Source organism: Dipodomys ordii, unplaced genomic scaffold (assembly GCF_000151885.1).
Source record: "Dipodomys ordii isolate 6190 unplaced genomic scaffold, Dord_2.0 Scaffold191, whole genome shotgun sequence".
Classification (NCBI taxonomy): Eukaryota; Metazoa; Chordata; class Mammalia; order Rodentia; family Heteromyidae; genus Dipodomys; species Dipodomys ordii.
Window position 1 is genome coordinate 254174 of NW_012267407.1, and position 22522 is coordinate 276695.

Below are 22522 nucleotides of genomic sequence, written 5' to 3' on the forward strand. Positions count from 1 at the left end.
GGCCTTGAGCCCCGCCCACTGGCGCCATCTTTGCTGTTTGCTGTAGGAGCTATATGAATTACAGCACCGGCAGAGGGCGGGGCCAGGGCTCCTTATAGGCCCAGAAGCCCCGCCCCCCAGCGCCATCTTTGCAGGTCGCTGTACGAACTACTTGCATGACAGTGCCGGCAGAGGGTGGGGCCGGGCTCCTGTTGAGTGATAGGCCCATGAGCCCCGCCCTCTCTGGCGTAATACTTGCTGAGGGTGTGCTTGATATTCATTCTACATTCAGTATATGAATGGTAACAACTACAGAGGGGCAGACCCGAGGGCGGGGCTCCCTATGTGACGTGTTGGGCGCTTCCGCCCTGTGGTCATCCTCGCTGTTCACCTACGGAGGTACGTCATGACGGAATGACACTACTCGCGATGTGGGGGGGGCAGGGGGCGGGCCCGGGGTGGGGCTGACATGGTGACCAATGGGCCCTTGGCCCTGCCTATTGGCGCCATCTTTGCTGGGGAGACAGGGAAGGTGGGCCGGAGGTGGGGCTGACAAGGTGAGGGATGGGCCAGAAGCCCCACCCACCGACGCCATCTTTGCTGGGGAGCCACGGAGGGCGGGCCGGGGCAGGGCTGACACGGTGAAATGGGTCCAAGGCCCTGCCCAGCGGTACTATCTTTGCGGAGGAGCCACGGAGGGCGGGCCCAGGGTAGGGCTGACTTCTGTGGCTTGTGGCAGCTCGAGCCCTGATCATCCCCCTGGCGGCTGTGCTGGCACTGTGCAGGTGCCATGTGGAGTGACAGCAAGCTTGGCTCTCGCTGTGGCCCCGAGCTGGGCCTGGAGTGTGGAAGGCGGCAGCGAGGCCCTGCCTGTCACCCTCTGGGAGGCCGCAGCCCTGCCTGCCCTCTCAGTCGGAGCCTGGAGACCCACGGGGGCCGCTGCCATGCAGACAGCGGGCCTCATAGGTTCGGGGAATTGAGCTTACGTGTTCAGCTTGATTCCTCAGCCCAGGGAGGTCTGCTCAGAGATCCGGACCTGGAGGCTGGAGCAAGGGGTGGGGCCCAGATGCACGAGGCGCATAGGCTTAGGGGAGAAGGCCAGAGCCGTGCTGGGGACCTGAGATGTGGGGTCTTCACGACCCGGAGAACATGGAAACATTAGAAACTTTACGCAAAATCCTACGTTTCTGAATGATTCCTAGACAGACCCGGAGGCAGGGCCTAGGCAGTGGGAGGGGCAAGGCCTGGGCACTGGGGAGAGGGGTGGGGCCCAGACACAGATGAGCGGATGCCATTCTCTTCGGGAAGCAGTGGCGCAGCTGTCAGTCTAGGGGAGGGGGCATGAGGACGCAGCTGTCAGTCTAGGGGAGAGACGGGATTACACAGCTGTCAGTCTAGGGGAGAGGGGCGGGAGTACACAGCTGTCAGTCTAGGGGAGAGGCGGGATTACACAGCTGTCAGTCTAGAGGAGAGGAGCGGGAGTATGCAGCTGTCAGTCTAAGGGAAGGGGTGGGATTACATAGCTGTCCGTCTAGGGAAGGGGGCGGGATTACACTGTCAGTCTAGGGGAGGGGGCGGGAAGATGCAGCTGTCAGTCTAGGGAAGGGGGCGGGAGTACACAGCTGTCAGTCTAGAGAAGGGGCGGGAGTATACAGCCGTCAGTCTAGGGGAGGGAGCGGGAGTACGCAGTTGTCTAGGGGAGGGGGCAGGATTACACAGCTGTCAGTCTAGGAGAGGGAGCAGGAGGACTCAGCTGTCAGTCTAGGGGAGCGGTTGGGAGTACACAGCTGTCTGAGGGAGGGGTGGGAATACACATCTGTCAGTCTAGGGGAGGGGGCAGGAATGCACATCTGTCAGTCTTGGGGTGGGGGGCGGGGTAAGCAGCTGTCAGTCTGAGGGAGGGGACAGGAGTACACAGCTGTCAGTCTAGGGGAGGGGGCGTGGTGTGGGGGCTGCTTGCGAGGAGCCAGCCCTCCCTCCTCACCTCCTCCCCCCCCCATGGCCAAGAACCCATATGTGCAGAACCACTAGAGGGCTGTGCAGCTGCAGAGGCCAAGGCTTGGGGCGAGGGAGGGGAGGGGAGGGGAGCAGGGTGGCCTAGAGGGAGGTGGAGATCTCTGCCCTGTTTCCACTAAGGGAAATTCTAAGGCCCTTTTTAATTATTCCAGGCTGGGAAAGTAATGCACGGTAGTCGCGCTTGCTGCTTAGTACTAACTGAAGTGCACACTTGAGTGGCAGGCAGTAGCTTTAGCCATGGCTGATGCTTGCGCAGCATCAGTAATGGTGCAGACTCCCTAATGCATGAGCTATTTAACCTGTCCAAAATGCACTCATCGACCCCAGGAGCAGAAAGAGTCATGCTCTTTAGATTATGTGCCCCAAGAACCTGCAGAGGCCTGACTGTTTGCTCTGGGGTCCAGTGTGCTGGTAGTCCACCAGGAGAACGCCAACAGTCGCCAAAGCACAGCACCTGTAATGAAAAGGCTCACGGTCCTGGTCCAGCATGCCCTGGCAGAGAGGCTCCCACCACCCTCCATCTTGAGATGTCTCACATTCTCCTTTCCTCCCACAGCTCTGCCTTCTTGATCTTTACCCTTTTTGACCTTGATCTTCACCCTTCTTGACCTTCACCCTTCTTGGAGACAGACTGGCAAGAGAAGGAGGGACTTCGTCCAAACGCTAGGTGGCTGGGTCCAGGTGAGTTGCACTAACTCCTCACAGTTTCACAACTTGAGAGCAAACACTGTCCTTGTTTGCTTCAACACTGCCTTCCTGGACATGTGTCACACATGGCTGCAAGGGCACCGTTGGTGCTGCACTCACACTGACCTGCCTGGTGGCCAAGCAGTTGCTAGGGAGACCCTTCTTGGCTGCACCCCACCCTTCCCAGTCTCCCATGGCTCTTCTAACTCTCAGATACTCTCAGCCCTCTCTCTTTTTCTTACTGGGTGATTTAAGAAGCATTGAGATATTCAGCTGATCTGCTGATATTGACCAAGTGCTTACTTTGTGCCAGGCACTGGGAACATAGTCCCTCATGGCAAAGGAAGTATTTTTCTAACACGCACACAATCTTATGGGCAGATATAGTGTAGAAAACACAATTGTGTGATTTATGCCTTTGAAAGAGAGTATGTACTACAGGCAGTTAACGTAATCTCAGAGAGGACACACAGGACCTGCTCGAGGTCACTGGGGGCCTCGGAGGTGAGCCCTGAACCCTTGTGAGTGGGGATTGTAAGGGAAGAATAATCCCAGCAGAGGGGGACAGAGATGTCCCAAGGGACACAGAAAGAAGAGCCACAGGAAGAGCCGGTGACAGCCGACTGAGGCTAGAAAAGGTAAGTTTTTTAATTCAGTGTGAAATGTCCTCAAATTGCTGGTATTTGGGCTTCCTGAAGTGACACAAAGAATGTTCATGTAAAAGCCATGCGACAGTCACATCGATCATCTGGCTGCAAGATACAGGCGGCCAAGGGTACAGGGAGACACAGGGGGCTCTGGGAGAGATGATGGCTTGGCTGGGGTGAAGTAGGGTCCTGAGAGGGAGACTGGGAAGACCCTGTCTGGTTTGTGTTTGCTGGTGGGTTCAGTTGGCATCATGAGTCACATGGTATGGGGAAGTGTGGGGACCAGGCAGACCTTGGTCCTGGGGAGCAGGCAGGGTCATCTCCGCCTCATTGTCTACCACATGAAGCGCAGACTCTGGGAGGCTTTTTTTTTTTAAATACAGAAATACTTTCTTCTTATTTTATTTGGGTAGTCCTTAAGTTATTTCAACATTTTGATTTCTTCCCTGGGATTGTATTTTCATCTTCCTGTACTATTTTCTTTCAAAATTTGTGGATTTTTTATCTGACTGTTGAAGATCATAGATCTTACAGTGTTCACTAAATGCTTCAAATACATGCCTATTAGAGAGTGAAGTTCATATCTATGATGAGATAAAAATCTTATAAAAGAGAATGATAGTCTTATCTCCTCTTTTTTCTGTATCTTGGCTAGAACTCCATTGAATAATGTCCAATATTATCAGCCTGAAGGCTTTCATTTCTAGGGCCAGAGGTATAGCTTAATTGATAGATCTTAGCAAGAGCAAGACCTGAGTTCAAGTCCCAGTAGACTCAGTAAAAAGAAAAACACCAAAAAATAAAAAATAATAAAAAAAAATTAAAAAAAAAGAAAAAGAAAAACACCAGAACCGTTCACTTCTGCCTTCTTGAATAAATTTGGTCCATGAATTACCAGTGCTGACTTTGACTTGGGATTTGAAGTCATTCTATTTTAATAAAGAGAACTGGAAGCCTTATTCCTCAGCCCTGGTTTGGTCTTGTGGCTTGGGAATGGCTTTTTCTGAAGATGGAGGGGGCCGAACCCCAGCACCCTCCCTGGTCCTGGATATGTGTGCGATGCTTCTCTAACACTTTTACATTTCTTCCATTTTTTCTTAGTGCATGTATCTCTTCCTTTAAACTGTTTGCAGGTGCCTACGTTTTGACTTGGTTCCTGAGGTAGCTGCTTGGTCTGACGTTCCAGGAAGGATTCTATTCCCAGACAGGTGATTATACACCTGAGGGCATCTCTGTGCCAGCGAGGAGGGTCAGGGCTGTGCTGTTCTGGAGTGTGGAGGCTGAAGAGCAGAATCTGGGGCCCATGCCCCACCTGTCCCCCTCCTGGATGGAGGACTCTGCAGCCAGCTTGGGCACATGACACTGACCACATCTCCCCTTAAAGTGCTGCATGTAGCACATCCCAGCACTGTTCCATCTTCCCGTCAGTGTACTGAGGTTCCCGAGCCCACCAGGGACGCATTCCAGTCAGCTCCCAACTCACTGGATAGTCCTTAAGTTATTATTTTTTCAGTCATGGGGCTTGAACTCTGGGCCTGGGCGCTATCCCTCAGCTCTTCAGCTCAAGGTGAGTGTGCTACCACTTGAGCCACAGCCCCACTTCTGGTTTTCTGGTAGTTTATTGGAGATAAGTCTCACAGACTTTCCTGCCTGGGCTGGCTTTGAACCACAATCCTCAGATCTCAGCTTCCTGAGTAGCTAGGAAGACAGGCGTGAGCCACCAGTGCCTGACTTTAGTCCTTAAAATATTAAGTACAATAAATTATTATTAAGCACATTGCTGTGCAAGAACTGAGGCAGGATGGGTACAGATACAAAGGGGAGCAGGTGAAGGGGAATTCATGCCCCAGAATGAATATTCTTACAGAATTTCAGTTGGAAAGATAATTTGAGGTAAGAAAATTGAGCCCAAGATATTCTGTCTCCCTAGAAACAACCCATCCTGCTGCTGGCATTCACTGATACTCTCTTTGTACATTCGAGCCCAGTTTGCAGTGTGTCACAGCAGCGCTAATGTCCCGCTTTGTGTCAGACATTGCCACCAGGGAGTGCAGTGACAGGGAAACTCCCTGGTGCTTCTACACAAGGTCCCAGATGACCCCTGGGAGGCCAACAAATAACCCAAATAAATAGACCCTTGAGAAGGGTGCTCATCCTCCCTGCAAGCCTGAGCAGGCCAAGGGAGGTGAGCATGGGGATGTTCTTCACATCCCACCAGGTGGCCACCAGCCCCTGAACTTGCTGGGCACTTGCAGTGAACTTGTGCAGATGAGGAGCTAACTTTTCAGTTGATTGCCTTTCTAATGGCAATCGCAGCGTAGGGCCAGCACAGGACCATAGACGGCACAGGTCTAGAGAAATGGACGCTTGTGACCACAGCACTCCCAGCTGTCCATGCTTGCATTTGGATTCTGTTTTCCAGTAGTTATGTTGAGGAAATGAATGGCAGGACTCACTCCCACTCTCCGTGGCTTCCCTTCCCTTTGCCTACAAAAAGCCTCACACCCACTTTTAGTAGGAACATGTTCCCCATGCTTTGAGTTGGCAGGGGAACCGCGGGGTTCCCTAGCTTCCTGGAGCTTCGTGGGTCTCAACAGAATGTGGGTGCCACGGTGCCCCTTCTGCAGGTTTCCAGGGTTGTCAGCGGAGTGGCCAGCTGTCACACTGCCATGTCAGAGCACAGGTCTGTGTGTGTCTGTGCAGCCCTCTGTGCAGAAGCCATCCTTGCATCCTGCATGTGCGTGTGCATGTGTGTGTGTGTGTGTGTGTGTTAGGGCACCTCTTATCCCAGAGCCTGTGGGCAGCCTGGGTGGGGCTGGTCCTTGACCTGTGGGCCATGTGTGAATCTCCTTACAATCCACAGTTGCCCCAGTACTGACTGTCACAGGCTGCCTTGTCTTTCCTGTTGACTCATGTTTGGTTCCTCCAGTGGGGCCCTTGCTTAGAGAACTGCTACCTCTAAATCACTCACTCACCACCTACCCTGAAAAGTACTGGGCCCCAAATCTCTATGAGCTAGACAGTGACCTGGCTAACGAGCCGGATGCCATCCTAGGAGAATTGTCTCACAGAGATTTCGGAACTTACTCTATGTGGATTCTGTTGGGCCTCAGAGGACCCTGGCCACACTCAGAAAACTCTGCCTTGATTGGTTATAGCCGGAGATCACACCAAGGAGATTATCAGGCTCTTGGTTCTTGAGCAGTACCTGAGAAGCTCAAGCCTTGGGTGCGAGCTCGACAGCCAGACAGCTGTGAGAAGCTGGTTGCACTGCTGGAGAATCCCAGGATGTACCAGCGCGAAGGTGAGACGCTCTCAATGCCCCAAACGTGTCTCAAAATGTGTTCAAAGGGCCCCTGATGGACAGAACACCCTTGGCTGAGAACTACACCTAGGCAGAAAGAAGAGATACTTACATTTAGAGGAGTGGGGTTGGCAGATGGCCCCCTGGGTAGGGTCCTGCCACCGACCAAAGTGGCAGCTATGTTCTCTACTCAGGCGTCAAGTGGCCAGAGTGGAGGGTCTGGAGGGAGAAGGGAGTTCCCGTCTGTGGGGGGAGCAGGGGTGGGGGAGAAGGGAGATCCTGTCTCTCAGTTGCGGGGGGGGGTCAGAGAAGGGAGGTCCCATCTCTCTGTGGGAGGGATAGGGAATGGGAGGAGAAGGGAGGTCCTGTCTCTCCGTGATGGGGGGGGTTGGTCTCAGGGTAGAGTGGAAGAGGCAGCTATAAGCCTGTATCTGCTGTCCACAGACGACGCCAACAGCAACGGCGACATGAGGTGGAACCGAGGAGGAACCCCCCCGGCCCGCCCAGTGCCCTCCTTCAGCAGTGAGTAGCCCAGTCACCTGCCTTAGCATACCCCACCCCAGAGCACTCTGCCCCAGAGCACCCCACCCTGCCCCAGAACACCCCGCCACACCACAGAGCACCACACCCCAAAGTACCCCACTCCACCCCAGAGCACCCCACCACAGCCACCTCACCACAGACACCCCACCACAAATACCCACTACAAACACCTCACCACAGACACCCCACCACAGACACCCCACCACAGATATCCCACCACAGACACCCTACCACAGACACCCTACCACAGACACCTCACCAAAGACACCTCACCACAGACACCTCACCACAGGACACACCACCACAGATACCTCACCACAGCCATCCTACCACAGACACCCCACCACAGACACCCCACCACAGACACCCTACCACAGACACCTCACCACAGCCATCCTACCACAGACACCCCACCACAGACACCCCACCACAGACACCCTACCACAGACACCTCACCACAGACACCTCACCGCAGGACACCCCACCACAGACACCTCACCATAGGTACCTCACCACAGGATACCCCACCACAGACACCTCACCACAGGCACCTCACCACAGCCACCCTACCACAGACACCCCACCACAGACACCCCACCACAGACACCCCACCACAGACACCTACCACAGACACGCCACCACAGCCACCTCACCACAGCCACCCTACCACAGACACCCTACCACAGACACCCTACCACAGACCCTACCACAGACACCTCACCACAGACACCCCACCACAGACACCTCACCACAGACACCTCACCACAGACACCTCACCACAGACACCCCACCACAGCTACCCCACCATAGACACCTCACCACAGACACCCCACCACAGCTACCCCACCATAGACACCCCACCACAGACACCCCACCACAGACACCTCACCACAGACACCCCACCACAGACACCACACCACAGACATCCCACCACAGACACCCCACCACAGACACCCTACCACAGACACCTCACCACAGACACCTCACCACAGACACCTCACCGCAGGACACCCCACCACAGACACCCCACCACAGGATACCCCACCACAGATACCCCACCACAGACACCTCACCAGAGATACCCTACCACAGCCACCCCACCACAGCTACCCCACCACAGACACCCTACCACAGATACCCCACCACAGCTACCCCACCACAGACACCCCACCACAGACACCCCACCACAGACACCCCACCACAGAAACCCTACCACAGCCACCCCACCACAGAAACCCTACCACAGACACCCCACCACAGACACCCCACCACAGACACCTCACCACAGGACACCCCACCAGAGGACACCCCACCACAGGATACCCCACTATAGGGCCATCTCCAGCTGCCTCCCAGAAGACCCCTATGCAAACTACTCTTCATGGTCAGCATCACTGAGGTCTAAGGGAAAAATAAGTGAAAGGCCACTTTTTATATCAAACTGCACACTGGTTTCTGTGGTCTTTTACACAGCAAAATGTTTAAAGCTACTTGGTCTCTGCTCCAGGTTGTGCCAGCTTCCCGGGACAGTTTGTGGAAGGAATGTCCATAGAACCTTTCAGAGAGGGCAGTGTGTCCTTTCCTTAGGTCTGGCTCTTCACAATAGAATAATGTGTATTTGACGGCCCAAGGCCGACATGGAACTCAGGACTTGACCCTTAGGAATGGGAGGCAGTGGAGGCCCAGCAAAGCAGGGAGGGTGTAGCCCTCAGATTCAGATCCATCTTCTCAAGAAAGGAATAAGGCTGGTGCTCCCTTCTGGAGGAGGCGTAACCAGCGGCGTCAACGCACCCCACTAAACACAGGGCCTTCTGACTCTCCAGGCGACCGGGACCGGGATCGGGACGGGGACTGGGACCGCAGGGGCAGAAGCAGGGACGTGGAGCCGCGTGACCGCTGGGCACACAGCAGGAGCCCCAGAGGCAGTAAGTCCATGGCTGCTGCCTCCCACACATGCTGTGTACAGACTCAGGGGATAAGTCCCCACTGCTCAGTCCACACAGTCCAGGTCCTCAAAGCATAGGCTGAAGCTCGGGCTTCATAGTCCTCAGTGGTGCTGCCTCAGCAGTGTGTGCCGCAGACACTGTTTCTCTCGTGCTGCTGTGTGCTCCACATTTTTCTTAATTAGGCAGCGGGACGTCCTCAACTTATGGTCAAGAAAAGGCTTTGAGGGGCTGGGAAGGTGGCTCAGTGGTAGAGTGCTTACCTTGAATGCATGAGGCCCTGGGTTCGATTCCTCAGCACCACATAAGCAGAAAAAGCTGGAAGTGGCTCTGTGGCTCAAGTGGTAGAGTGCTAGCCTTGAGCTGAAAAGCTGAGGGACAGCACCCAGGCCCAGAGTTCAAACCCCACGACCGACAAAAAAGAAAGAAAAGGCTTCGAAGACTCCCACCTAGTGATATTCACTGCTACTGTGTGGGCCGGGGCTGTTTGCCAGCTAAGCCAAACCTCAGTTTCCTCATCTGTAAAATGAGTGTGGTAACTGCTCCTAGGCCATTGTGAGACTCAGTGAGGTTCACGTATGCATGCATGTATGCACACACTCATATGCCTACCATGCTGCCCAGCACAGAGGCACACTGTGTTAATGGCTGTGTAGTCACTGATCAGTAGGTTGGTGAAGGGATTTGAGCTAGATACTGAGGAAGGGTGAAAGGAGAGCCCAGGACCTTAGTCCCAGCCTCAGTGCCTAGGTGACCCTCCAGGGCCACACCTCTGGTCCCTGGTGAGAAAACCAATAAATAGGCCCAACTACTGCAGGAAAGAGGCTGGCAGGTGCTATGCTTGGGCCCAAGAATGTGAGGTGTGACCCCACCCAGCTCTGAGATGAGGAGCCAGAGGCCAGGGCTGGGGCTGTCTCCATGCAGCCCCCAGACTAGCTACACCTTGACAAACCCAAGCCCCGCTGAGCCAGCCTGGGTCTCCGCTGCTCCTGATACCTTGTGTCTTCCCAGGGCTGCCTCATCGCGACCTTTCCCTGCCTGTGATGGCCAGGGCAAGTTTCCAGATGGAAAGAGAGGAGGACGGTGTCTCCATGGATTATGAGTCCCGATCCCAGGTATGCTCAGGTTCCCCCTTTTCCAGAAGGCTGTCTCCATTTATCCAACACGTGTTCATTTGCCCCCTAGAGGCCCATTTGTGGCCGGGAGCCCCTGCTCGGCCTCACCAGGAGTCAGGCCCCTCCCACTGGTGGCCAGTGGCTGAGTGGCTGCAGCCTGTTCCCCTGTGCCCCTGAGCATGTGGCATTTGGTTGCTGGGGAGCCGGGAGACACAGAAAGCAGAGCCAGGGAAGGTACACCTTGCAAAGCAGCCTGGCCAAAGAGGAAAGACTGGTGCTGAAGAAAACTGGGCTCCAGCCTGGCTCTGCCACCTGCTACTGTGTGGAGCTGGGCTGTTTACCAGCTAAGCCAAACCTCAGTTTCCTCATCTGTAAAATGAGTATGGTGACTGCTCTTAGGCCATTGTGAGACTTGGTGAGTTTCACATATGCACACATGCATGCACACACACATACATGTGCACACACAGTGCCTACCATGCTGCCCAGCACACAGAGGCACCCTGTGTTAATGGCTGTATAGTCACTGATCAGTAGGTTGGTGGAGGGATTTGAGCTAGATACTGAGGAAGGATGAAAGGAGAGGCACCAGTGGCGGAGCCTTCTTCTTCAGCCAAGTGCCTGCCCCTCAGCAGAGTGTGGGGAGGCCCTGGGAAGAGCAGTGTGGACCAAGATGGGCTCCCTACCCCAGCCCTGCAGGTGCAGGAACAGCCACACAAGCAGCACTATATGTAATCGCCCAGTGTAGTGTCCTGGACACAGCACAGAACACTAACAAGAAGTTTGGATAGAAGGAACAAGTCCTAGAGGCATGACACTCCATCTGTTTATGGGGGGGGGATGGAGTGGCTCCATTGGAGGCTGCAGTGAAGGACCCCTGAGGAGCAGGGAAGTACAGTGAGGACAGATGGGGACCAGGAAGTAGTCAGGCAAAGGCCTGGATGCAGGAACTGTGTGAGAACTAGACAGCTGCCCAATGGGGGAGCGTTGGGGGATGCCCAGAGGCACTCTGCGTGTGGGGACTGTAGTTGGACTTTGTCTAGTTTTTTTGCTTTTTGTCAGTTGTGGGGCTTGAACTCTGGGCCTGGATGCTGTCCTTGAACTCTTCAGCTCAACCTGAGCACTCTATCACATGAGCCACAGTGCCACTTCTGGTTTTCTGGTGGTTTATTGAAAATAAGAGTCTCATGGGCTTTCCTGCCCAGGCTGGCTTTGAACTGAGATTCTCAGATCTCAGCCTCCTAAGTAGCTAGGATGACAGGCGTGAGCCACCAGTGCCCAGCTTTTTGTCTAGTTTTGTTTTTAAAACATCTTGACATGTGAAGAGTCTGAGAGCCTGGTCCCCACTGACTGCAGTAGAGGCGGGAGCAGCAGGTTGTGTTTTAAAGGTGTACACCAACTGTTTCCTCTGCCAGCCTGCTTCGTTATGGAGTCATGCAGTATTGGCAGCATTCTCGGGCCTCTTCTCTGGTCAGCCTTAACTACAGCTCAAGGACAGTGAGGTGCCATTGCTGATGACAGGCCACAGTCTCAGGGCCACTACTGCCAGTGGCTGGTTTTTTTGGTCGGTCGTGGGTCTTGAACTGTGGGCCTGGGTGCTGTCCCTCAGCTCTTCAGCTCAAGGAAAGCACTTTACCACTTGAGCTACAGTGCTACTTCTGGTTTTCTGATGGTTCATTGGAGATCAGTCTCATGGACTTTCCTGCCTGGGCTGGCTTTGAACCATGATCCTCATGATCCTCAGATCTCAGCCTCTTTTTCTTTTTTCTTTCTTTTTTTGGTCAGTCATAGGGCCTGAACTCTGGGCCTAGCACTGTCCCTCAGCTCTTCAGCTCAAGGCTAGCACTCTGCCACCTGAGCCTCAGCCCCACTTCCGGCTTTTTCTGCTATGTGGTGCTGAGGAATCGAACCCAGGGCCTCATGCTTGCAAGGCAAGCACTCTACCACTGAGCCACCTTTCCAGCCCCGATCTCAGCCTCTTGAGTAGCTAGGATTACAGGCATGAGGCACCAGCATCCAGTTCCTTTTTGTTTTATAGGAACAAAGTAGTTGAGAATTTATTTTTTATTTTTATTTGTTGTCAGTTGTGGGGCTTGAACTCTGGGCCTGGGCGCTGTCCCTCAACTCTTTAGCTCAAGGCTAGTGCTGTACCACTTGAGCCACAGCACCACTTCTGGCTTTTTCTGTTTATGTGGTGCTGAGGAATCGAACCCAGGGCCTCATGCATGCAAGGCAAGCATGCTACCACTGAGCCACCTTCACAGCCCCAGTAGTTGAGAATTTAATATGCACTAATTTTTATTCAAATCAGGCAGGTAGATAAATAAATATGAGAAATTTCCCATCTGCCATTGGCTCTGTGCCCAAAATGGTGGCTCCTGAGACCTGGACGCATCTGTCCTCTGCCACTCTGGCTTCCTCGGCCCTGGCTTCCTCAGCCACTGCAGGCCCTTCCAGGCACATACTCACTGCTGAGTTAAGCAAGAGCCAAGGCCCCTTCCCAAACTTGATGAGGACAGAATTCCTGCCCGCCAGGAGCTTTGCTGTATAGCAGGGGAAGATGGGCACCCAAGAAAAGCCAGCCTTAGGAAGAGCAGTGTGCTAGTTCTGCCACACCTCCAGAATTTTATGATTACTTTCTTAACCACAAAAAGGTTTCCTGAAGCTCTGAGTCATTTCTCCACCTCGGTTGTTGTCCGCTTTAAAGGCCTGGACCTGGGCAGGGGCCTCGCTTGTCTTACATCTGCTCACACAGATGGCCTGTGCACTTCCTGAGGAACAGGAGCCTTTGACTTTGCAGAGCTCCTCTCCTTTACATTTTCCATGCTGCTATGGTATCAGAACGAATAAATTTCCTTTCCATCCCTTTTCTTAATATTTAATCAACACATCCCACTGCAGAAATCCCACATGATAGTGTCTCAAGGCTCACAGGTACCCTCCCTCCATTTCACAGTGAGGAACCTGAGGACCTGCCAGATTGCTGTGTCTGAGGCTGTGTCCGCCTGCCCATGGCGCAGTCCTCCCTGGATCCTGAGGTGCTCTCCAGCTCCACAAGGTGGAGCCCACGGCAGGGTCTCCCTCTTCTAGTACCTTTTCACACCTCAGGGTCATCCTCCCGGAGCCACACCTTGCCAAGGGGGTTGCAATTCTAGTTCAGCCCCAGCGACAACAAAATCCTTTAAGGATGCTACAATAGAACAGTCTCCTGAAAGGAGTTTTAAATCTCTTTGGAGAAGTAGCTATTAAAACAAGTGGTAGTTGTAGATGAAAGCCTCTGATGCATGCAGTTATCCCATGCCATGTGGAAGGCCTCACACTGGAAGCCTCCATTTGGCCTTGCTGTGGAGTGGAGGAACAGGGATGGAGCGTGTAGCACACGCCCGGACCAGATACCTGCCTGGCACGACTGCTCCGTGGGTGCCCCGTGCATGTCCATACTTGGCCTGCTCACGCTTTCCTGCCAGTCCCTGCAGTGCACACTGAACCCTCCCACCTGCCGCCCAGAGCCCTCAGCAAAGCCTTTGCTCCTGCTCAGGATCACCCTGAACTCTCCTTCCACAAAGCCCATTTAGCATTGATTATCTGTATCCCCATTTACTGTTTACTGTTCTCTAATTGTTTCATGAGTCTTTTCTCTCCAACCAAATTATAAGCTGCATGAGGGCAAGGAATATGTGTCATGCGTCTTTGGGATCTGCCTCAGAGTGTAGCACCAAGGTAGGTACAACGTAGGCCCCTAGTCACACTTGGATCACTCAGACCCCAAACACCGTGAGCACTTCCTCTATGACTTCATGTATGTAGCCCCTTGCTGCCACCCTTGTTCTCTCTCTGGTCGTCCGTGGGACAGACACTCACTGAGCGCTCTGCATTTGCTGTTGCAGGATGCCGAGTCATACCGGAGTGTTATGGAGGCCAGCGAGGACAGGAAGTCTCAGAACCCGATCCAGGACAACATGGAGAACTACAGGAAGCTGCTGTCACTGGGTGAGTGACAGCCCCGAGGCTCGCAACCATGGGAGGGTGCTGTCCCCCTACTTGTCCCAGGCGGAGGAAGGATGGGTCCATGTCAATGCACCGTGTCTTGATGGACACGAAAACACCTGGGACAGTTTTTAAATAGGGAAGTGAGTGAGCAGACTTCTTTTTTTAAAGAAACCTGTCTGGCTTTGGTTGAAGAATACATCATCCCTGGGCCTAGGTGAAACAAGCATAGCTCTAGCCAGAGTTGATACTTTTTCTAGAGTAATGAAAGCAGAGATTTTAAAGCACCTTTACAATGGGATCTTGTGTTCTAGGTAGACTCTTCCAGACAGCATGTAGTCTAGTTGTAACAAGCACCTGGGTGTGCAGGTCTATAGTTATGGGGCCATGCAGAGCTCTGGTGCTGAAGTAGATAAAGAATATCAAAGCTGGGCACTGGTGGCTCACAACTGTCATCCCAGCTACACAGGAAGCTGAGATCTGAGGATCATGGTTCAAAGCCAGCCCAACCAGGAAGGTCTGTGATACTCTTATCTTCAATAAACCACTAGAAAACTGGAAGTGGCGCTGTGGCTCAAGTAGTAGAGTGCTGGTCTTGAGCTGATGAGCTGAGGGACAGCACCCAGGCCCAGAGTTCAATCCCCACAACTGACAAAAAAAAAAAGAATGTTGAGGAGGAGGAGGAGGAGGAGGCTGGCATAGTGGCATATTCCTGAAATTTCAGTGTTCATCAAGCTGAGACAGGAGGATTGTAAGTTTGAGGCCAGCCCAGGTCCATATTGAAACCCTGTCTCAAAAACATAAAAAAGTAAAATCAAAGCAAAAAAAAAAAAGAATAGGAAAACCACAGAGGCCACTGAAAAAGAGGTTGCAGAAAAAGGCTAAAGGAGATGCTCTCCTGTGTGGACTCCCAGGGAGGTTGACAAACTTGAGTGTATCAGCACGGAAAAGGATTAAAATGCAGATTGGAATGAGATGAAGAATGGATAGTGGGGAAATGAGATGAGTGAGAGACATCTGAAGAATGCCACTTCCTATTTAATGCCTCAGAGAAGGAGGGCACAAGTCCATCCTCCAGCCAAGTCTGAGCTGTGGTATTGTTCTTGTGAGCAGGGGTGCAGCTTGCTGAAGATGACCGCCACTCCCACATGACACAAGGCCACTCCTCCAGAGCCAAGCGAAGTGCCTATCCGAGCACCAGTCGCGGTGAGTGCCTGGGCAGCCCCCAGAGGCCCCCTCGGCCTGGGCCACACATAGCGCACTCACACTTGACATTCCAACATTTCGCAGACAAGTCCACCATTGTTTTGTGCAAGTGTGGAGGGCTAGGGAGTATTTACATTTAGGGTTTCTTTCCAGGTCTGAAAACTATGCCTGAAGCCAAAAAGCCAAGCCACCGTCGGGGGATCTGTGAGGATGAGTCTTCTCATGGAGTGATCATGGAAAAATTCATCAAGGATGCAGCACACGGCTCCCGGTCGGGAAGAGCCAGGGAGCCGAATGATCGGCTGCAGAGGTTCCCCAGAGTGCCAGATGACCACTGGAGGGACAGTTCGTTAAACCGCAGGGAGCCACTGGCCCCTCAGAGAGGCTTCGAGGGGAGCGCGTTTAGGGGAGGCTTCAGGTTCAACCCCAACCTGATCTCTAGAAGGAGGGCTCTGGAGAGGAAAAGGCGCTATCATTTTGACACAGAGGGGAAGAGCGGGGCTCATGAGCATAAGGGCAGTGCCAGGAAGAAGCCCTTTGAGTGTGGCAGTGAGATGAGAAGGGCCACGGGCACGAGCAGCCTGGCCTCAGCCTCCTCCTCAGAGTCACAGCCCAGTGACCTGGGGGCGACATCCTACGTGTGTGACGAGTGTGGGCGCTCCTTCACCGTCATATCAGAGTTCGTGGAACACCAGATCATGCATACGAGGGAGAATCTCTATGAGTATGGCGAGTCCTTCGTTCAGAGCTCTACTCCCAATGAGGGTCCGAGCCAGAGTCATCAGAGTGGAGGGAAACGCTTTGAGTGTAGAGAGTGTGGGGAAGTCTTCACTAAGAGTGCCGCTCTGGCGGAGCACCGCAGAATCCATGCCAGAGAGTACCTGGCTGAGTGTAAGGACCAGGAGAGTGAGGAGCAGGCCCTGCCCAGCCCAACCTTCAGTGAGCTTCAGAAGATGTATGGCAAAGACAAATTCTATGAGTGTCGTGTGTGTAAGGAAACCTTCCTTCACAGTTCTGCCCTCATTGAGCACCAGAAAGTCCATGAGGTAGGGAGCTGTGGTGGAGATGAGGCCAGTGAGCGTGACCATGAGCCAGGGCGTGGGGCAGCCTTCATGCCCGGCGCAGCCCTGAGAGAATTTCAGAAAATGTATGGCAAAAACAAGATCTACGAGTGCAAGGTGTGTGGGGACTCCTTCCTCCACAGCTCCTCTCTGAAAGAGCACCTCAAAATCCATGCCAGGGGAAACCCATTCGAAAGCAAGAGCCCAGCCTGTGAGGGGGCCTTCACACCTAGCTCATCCCTCAAAAGACGTCAGAAAACTTACACCAAGGAGAAGTTCTTTGACGTTAAAGATGGCCGGGATCCCTTTATGCAAAATGCAGACCTCAGTGAGCAGCAGAAAATTCATTCTCGAAAGAACTTCTTCAATGGCCGTGGATATGAGAAGTCTGCTGTGCATAGCATGCCCTTCACTGAATCTCAGAAGAGTCACACCATCACAAGACCACCTGAGGATGAGGAAGAGGAGAAGGCATTCACCATCAGCTCTAACCCTGATGAAGCCCAGACACCTCCCACGAAGGAAAATGCCTACGAGGGGAAGTTCTATGAGAAATCTAATACTCACTGCTTAGGCTCTGCAGAAGCTCAGAAAAGTGTGTCCGGGTTCACTAAACCCGCAGTGCCCGCAATGCCCGCCACGCACAGCTCAGAGGTCCCCAACTACATGAAAGCCTGTTTTGGAGAGAATTCCTCTGCAGGGAAGGAATACCTGGCTTCCATTACCCGTAGCCTGGCTATTCCCAGATCTCTGAAGCGTTACTATGTTAACAAAGAGGCAGGCTGTGATGAGAAGGGAGAGTCCTCCACTTACCTCTCAGACCTCCACAACAAGCGCCGGAAGATTCCTGCCAGAGAGAGCCCTTATGATGGGGATAGTAATGATTACAGAGATGCCACCATGCCAAGCACATCCTATGCAGAGCCTCAAAGAAGCCTTGCTGGAGACAGAGCACGTGAATTCAAACAAGATGGTGTCTTTTCAGTCCCCACCACCAGTGTCCGCAGCCACCAGAAAGCTCGTGCCAAGAAGAAGTACATTGAGCCCACTGTCTATCATTCCCTACCTTTTGGTGAGCTGCCAATAGTTCGCCCCAGAGAAAAGCTCTATGAATGCCAGGAGTGTGGCGAGTCCTTTTATCGTAGCTCTGACCTCATTGAGCACCAGAAGATTCATGACCGAGAAAAGCCCTCTGGAAGTGGGCATTATGAGCAATCTATCAATCACAGCATGACCACTACTAGTCCTCAGACAAGTTATACCCAAGAACAGTATGCTGAAGAACAAGTACATGACAAATCCAACAAGTCTGCTACCAACAACAGCCTCCTTGTGCAATGGGCCATCTGTACCCAAGAGAAGACTCCTGGGGAGGGAACCTATGCTGAGAAGACCCAAGGTCAGACCCAGGAGCAGAAGATCGACAGTCAGGAGACCCAGGAGCAGAAGATGGATGGTCAGGAGGCCCAGGAGCAGAAGATGGACAGTCATGAGATCCAGGATCAGAAGATGGACAGTCAGGAGATCCAGGATGAGGAGATAGATGGTCAGGAGATCCAGGATCAGAAGATGGATGATCAGGAGATCCAAGATCAGGAGATAGATGTTCAGGAGATATATGTTCAGGAGAGCCAGGATCAGGAGATAGATGTTCAGGAGATCCAAGATCAAGAGATAGATATTCAGGTGATCCAGGATCAGGAGATAGATGTTCAGGAGATCCAGGATCAGAAGATGGATGCTCAGGAGACCCAGAGTCAGGAGATGGATGCTCAGGAAACCCACGGTGAAGACACCTGTGATCAGGGGATCAACAGTGAGGAAAGCCAGGGTCAGGAGATGGATGACCAGGAGAGCCAAGATCAGGAGACAGGCGAGGACACTATCAGCCAGGTGTCAAGCTCGGATGAGCAGAAGGATGAGCCTGAAGACACCATCTATGAATGTCAGGAGTGTGGGCTGGGCTTCGTGTACCTCACAGACCTCACAAGCCATCAGGACGTGCACAGCAGGAAGTGCCTCGTTGACAGCCGTGAATACGCCCTCTCAGATGTACACATGCATTCCCTCAGTGAGTACCAGAAGGAGTGCGCTGGAGAGCAGCTCTTTGAGTGCCCCAAGTGTGGTGAGTCTTTTATCCATAGCTCCTTCCTGTTTGAGCATCAGAGAGTCCATGAGCAAGATCAGTTGTATTCTGTGAAGGGTTGCGATGATGGTTTTATCTGCCTCTTGCCAGTGAAGTCGAGGAGGAGCCGAGCTGCTGAGAGGAACCCCGCTGTGGCTGGGGCGGCCATCCGCTGCCTGCAGTGTGGGCAGGGCTTCATCCACAGCTCAGCCCTCAACGAGCACCTGCGGCACCACAGGGATGAAGAGTTCCTGGAGCAAACGGAAGCGGGCGAGGAGATCTTTATCCAGACCCTGGCCCTCACCGAGTTCCAGGGCAGCGAAACCGAGGAGAAGCTCTTCGAGTGCACCGTCTGTGGAGAGTGCTTCTTCACAGCCAAGCAGCTGGGGGACCACCACACCAAGGTGCACAAGGATGAGCCCTATGAGTACGGGGCTTCCTTCACCCATGCCTCATTCCTCACCGAGCCCCTCCGGCGGCCCGGGCCCTTCTATGAGTGCAGGGACTGTGGGCAGGCCTTCATGCATGACACAATCCTCACCAAGCACACAGTGTTTGACCCCGAAGATGAAGAGGATGATGATGAGGAGGAGGAGGAGGAAGAAGCGGCCACCGCACAGGAGGTTGAAGTCAACGTCCTCATTCCGCAGGAAGTTCTGCGCATCCAAGGGTCAAATGTAGAAGCTGCTGAGCCAGAGGTGGAGGCGGCTGAGCCAGAGGTGGAGGCGGCCGAGCCAGACGTGGAGGCTGCAGAGCCGGACGGAGAGGCAGAAGGACCTGATGGAGAGGCGGCTGAGGCAGACGGGGAGGCTGAACAGCCCAACGGAGGGGCCGAGTACCCCATTGGGGATGCCGATGAGCCAGATGGTGTGGGCATTGAAGACCCAGAAGAAAGGGTGGAGGAGCCTGAGGGGGATGCTGACGAGCCAGATGCGGCAGGCATCGAAGACCCCGAGGAAGAGGGCGAGGAGCAGGAGAGGCCTTACTATAATTGCCAGGAGTGCACTGAGACCTTTGCATCCAGCGCAGCCTTCAGGGAGCACCTGCGAGCCCACGCCAGCCTGGTCCTGCCCAGCAACGCCCCAGGAGAGGGCGCGGGCCCCAGTGCGGCCCAGTGGGTTGACCACCAGTACTTCAGATGTGACGTCTGCGGCCAGCTCTTCAACGACCGCCTGTCCCTCGCCAGACACCAGAATACCCACACCGGCTGAGCAGAAGGGGCCGCCACGCCTCCCTGCCCAGAGCTGGACCGTGCCAAAACACAGAGAACTGAACTTATTCCAATACCAAGAAACCACCTTAGGACATGCACACCCAAGGTAGCATAGATAACCCAGACTGGACCGTGAAGCCGCCTTCCCTCCTAGCTGCTAAGGTGGCCACCGCTGCAGCTGGGGAAAGGTGCTGCACACAGCACAGCCTCACCCTCTACTCGAGGGACCAGACTAAAGACACACCTTAGCGAACTTCCAGTGTCACTCCCATCCCTGGAGCGACTTTTCCTGCCATGTACATAAATGAGCAAATCGTAGCCAAAATGGGATCATGTTTATTTGGATTTAATGTGATAAACGGTCACAGTTTACTGGGCAGAGGTACCTTTCCTGGTTCTCTGATTTTTATTTTCTTTTTTGGAGGAGGAAGAGAGCAACAAATTAGAATATATTTGTAAGTGTCTTAGATCCTGAAAAAGATTTACTGTGCTTGAACTGAACCCACTAGTTTCTCTTTTTGAGTGCTGTGTTTGATCTCTTGTCAATTGTCTTGTGAGGTACAGACACGGGCGGGAAGGAGTCTCTTCTCTTTGTGTTTGAGAGAGAAGTAGTTTGAACTTCCTCCAGCACCCGTCTATCTGCACCTAAACCACAGAGCCGCGAGCATTTCCTTGCTCCGACGGTCTTTGTCACCCAGGCCCACTTGTAGCCACATTGTACCTATCTTGCTGTGGTTCTCACACAAAAATATTAGTTGGGTTTTTACATGTGTTGTTTTGTTTTTAATAGCTAACTTGGTGTGTGTTAAGTAGTGAATCAAGGCTTTTCCCTGTAAATGTTTTATCGCTGCCTTTAAAGAATGGGTTGTAACCATGGCTAGATCACAGCAGTGCCTGAGGAGCTGGCCAGCCTGGAGCGGCTTCCCGCCGCCCTGGCAGCGTCAGCCCCAGTGGCTTCATTCCATGCTGCCACAAGTCGGCTTACCCCTGGGTGCCCAGGGGTCAGCCTCTAGACTTTTCTATTGCTCAGTTCTCCTGTTCTTTACCTGTCTGAGTCTGTATCCCTGCGTCTAACTTGCATTTTAAAAAAAATTTTTTTAAAGCAAAAACACACACAAAAAAAGCTTTCTTTGTAGTCAACCCAAGCTTGTGCTATGGACTCAGCTCCCCAGCAGCCGTGATTTGCTTTGCTGCCTTTGATCCTTCTCTTTCAAGCTTCCTGCGCATTTCTGAGCTGTCAATTTTGTGTCGTGTTGTCTGACCTGATTTTTCCTCTTAATCACAAATTGGCCTCAGAGCTTGGGGTCCCTATGTCCTCCTTTGCTCCTTTGCTTCCCCTCCCCTCGCGTAATGGCTAGATAAACAAAAAAAATGTTGGCCTTGAGTTGGCTGGGGAAAAAAAAATTTAAAATTTAAAAAATTCAAAAAAAAAAAAAGGAAAGAGATCTGTGGAGAAGAGTACAGACGTGAGTGCAGGCGTCTGACAAGTGCAACACGTCGGGCTCTTCCTCCTCCAGGTCTGTAGGCGAGGCAAGGTGTGTGGGAAGTGTGAGGATGAGGGAGTGCCAGAGCCCAGGGAGGTGGGAGAGCTGAGCTCCAGGAACAAGAATGTCAAAGAGGGGGCTCCTCACACGCACGCTTGCACGCCCGGGGCCTGGGAGGGGAAGGAGCGGGCTGGAGGCCAGGGTGGCAAGAACGAATTGAGCAGTGTCCTGGGCAGTTTGGAAGAAGTTGAAGGTTGTCAGCATAGAAAGACACAAGGTTGGAACTGACACCCGGGGAAACTGAGGAGCGGTGGGTACGCTGCATTGGTATGAATTTGGGGGTTCGTTATTGCTGGCTTTCAGAAAGAAACTTGCCAAGAAGTTAGGGTGTCCATTCCAATTTTGAGTGGAAGTGCAGGAACAGTATCAATGCCAAACAGCAGAACGATTAAGTAAATGTACCCTTCAACTCTTGCAGCTGTTTAAGAATGATAATCACAAAGAGTTATGTAGCAATGGAAATATATTTACAGAATAGTACGTGGAGAAAGCAGGACACAAAATTATATTTATACTACAATTATAACTGTTTAAAGAGGTATGCTTATAGTCAAAAGCTATTGTGTTGTAGGCATATAGTCAAACATTATTTTCTTAACTTTCTTGAATGTCCTTTCATGGTAGTGTTAGTACAAAGTTAATGGTCCTATTTCCATTGTGAACATGATTTGAACTCACTATAAATCATTTGGAAAACAGAAAAGTGGAGGAAAAACTATCCATCCCCTGACCATCCAAAGACAGATATATTCTTCAATATCATCCTTGTCTCTGTGCACGTTTATGATTATAACTGTCAAAATGTGTATTCAAGATACCTGTTAAATTACTTGTGGAATTATGACTAAATACCTTCATCACTATTTTCTCCTTTAAAATAATGTCCTGGTAACAGCATTTGTTCTATATGTCACTATTTCAAGCATCATACACACCCTGAGGAGAAATTGGAAAATAGAGAAAATTTAGGAAAGGGAAAAAAAATCAATCCATATTCCCCAACATCCAACAACTACCATTAAGATCATTCTATTTCCTCCATCTTATATCCGTGCACAATCTTGTGACTAGAACAGTGTTAAATATGTCTACATAAAGTCTAAAATGAAAAGAAATGTGGAAAATAATTAAAATCGTGTTGTGGGATTATGG

At 52.4% G+C, this 22522-nt stretch overlaps 1 protein-coding gene across 1 annotated transcript; it reads left to right on the forward strand.

The window, feature by feature from the left end:
- Positions 1–306: 306 nt before the first annotated feature.
- Peg3 (paternally expressed 3) lies at positions 307–21220 on the forward strand. The gene is made up of 10 exons (XM_013034548.1): positions 307–378; positions 2552–2676; positions 4463–4537; positions 6488–6633; positions 7078–7155; positions 9000–9101; positions 10131–10234; positions 14122–14224; positions 15335–15427; positions 15581–21220. The coding sequence occupies exons 4-10, from the start codon at positions 6618–6620 to the stop codon at positions 19822–19824; spliced, it is 4740 nt and encodes a 1579-aa protein (XP_012890002.1). The 5' UTR covers positions 307–378; positions 2552–2676; positions 4463–4537; positions 6488–6617; the 3' UTR covers positions 19825–21220.
- Positions 21221–22522: the final 1302 nt, after the last annotated feature.

Bases quoted from the DNA above. Each gene is read 5' to 3' on its own strand.
- Peg3 (XM_013034548.1), top strand. The intron at 9,102-10,130 runs GTAAGTCCATGG...GTGTCTTCCCAG, and splicing joins CAGCAGGAGCCCCAGAGGCA to GGCTGCCTCATCGCGACCTT. The intron at 15,428-15,580 runs GTGAGTGCCTGG...GTTTCTTTCCAG, and splicing joins CTATCCGAGCACCAGTCGCG to GTCTGAAAACTATGCCTGAA.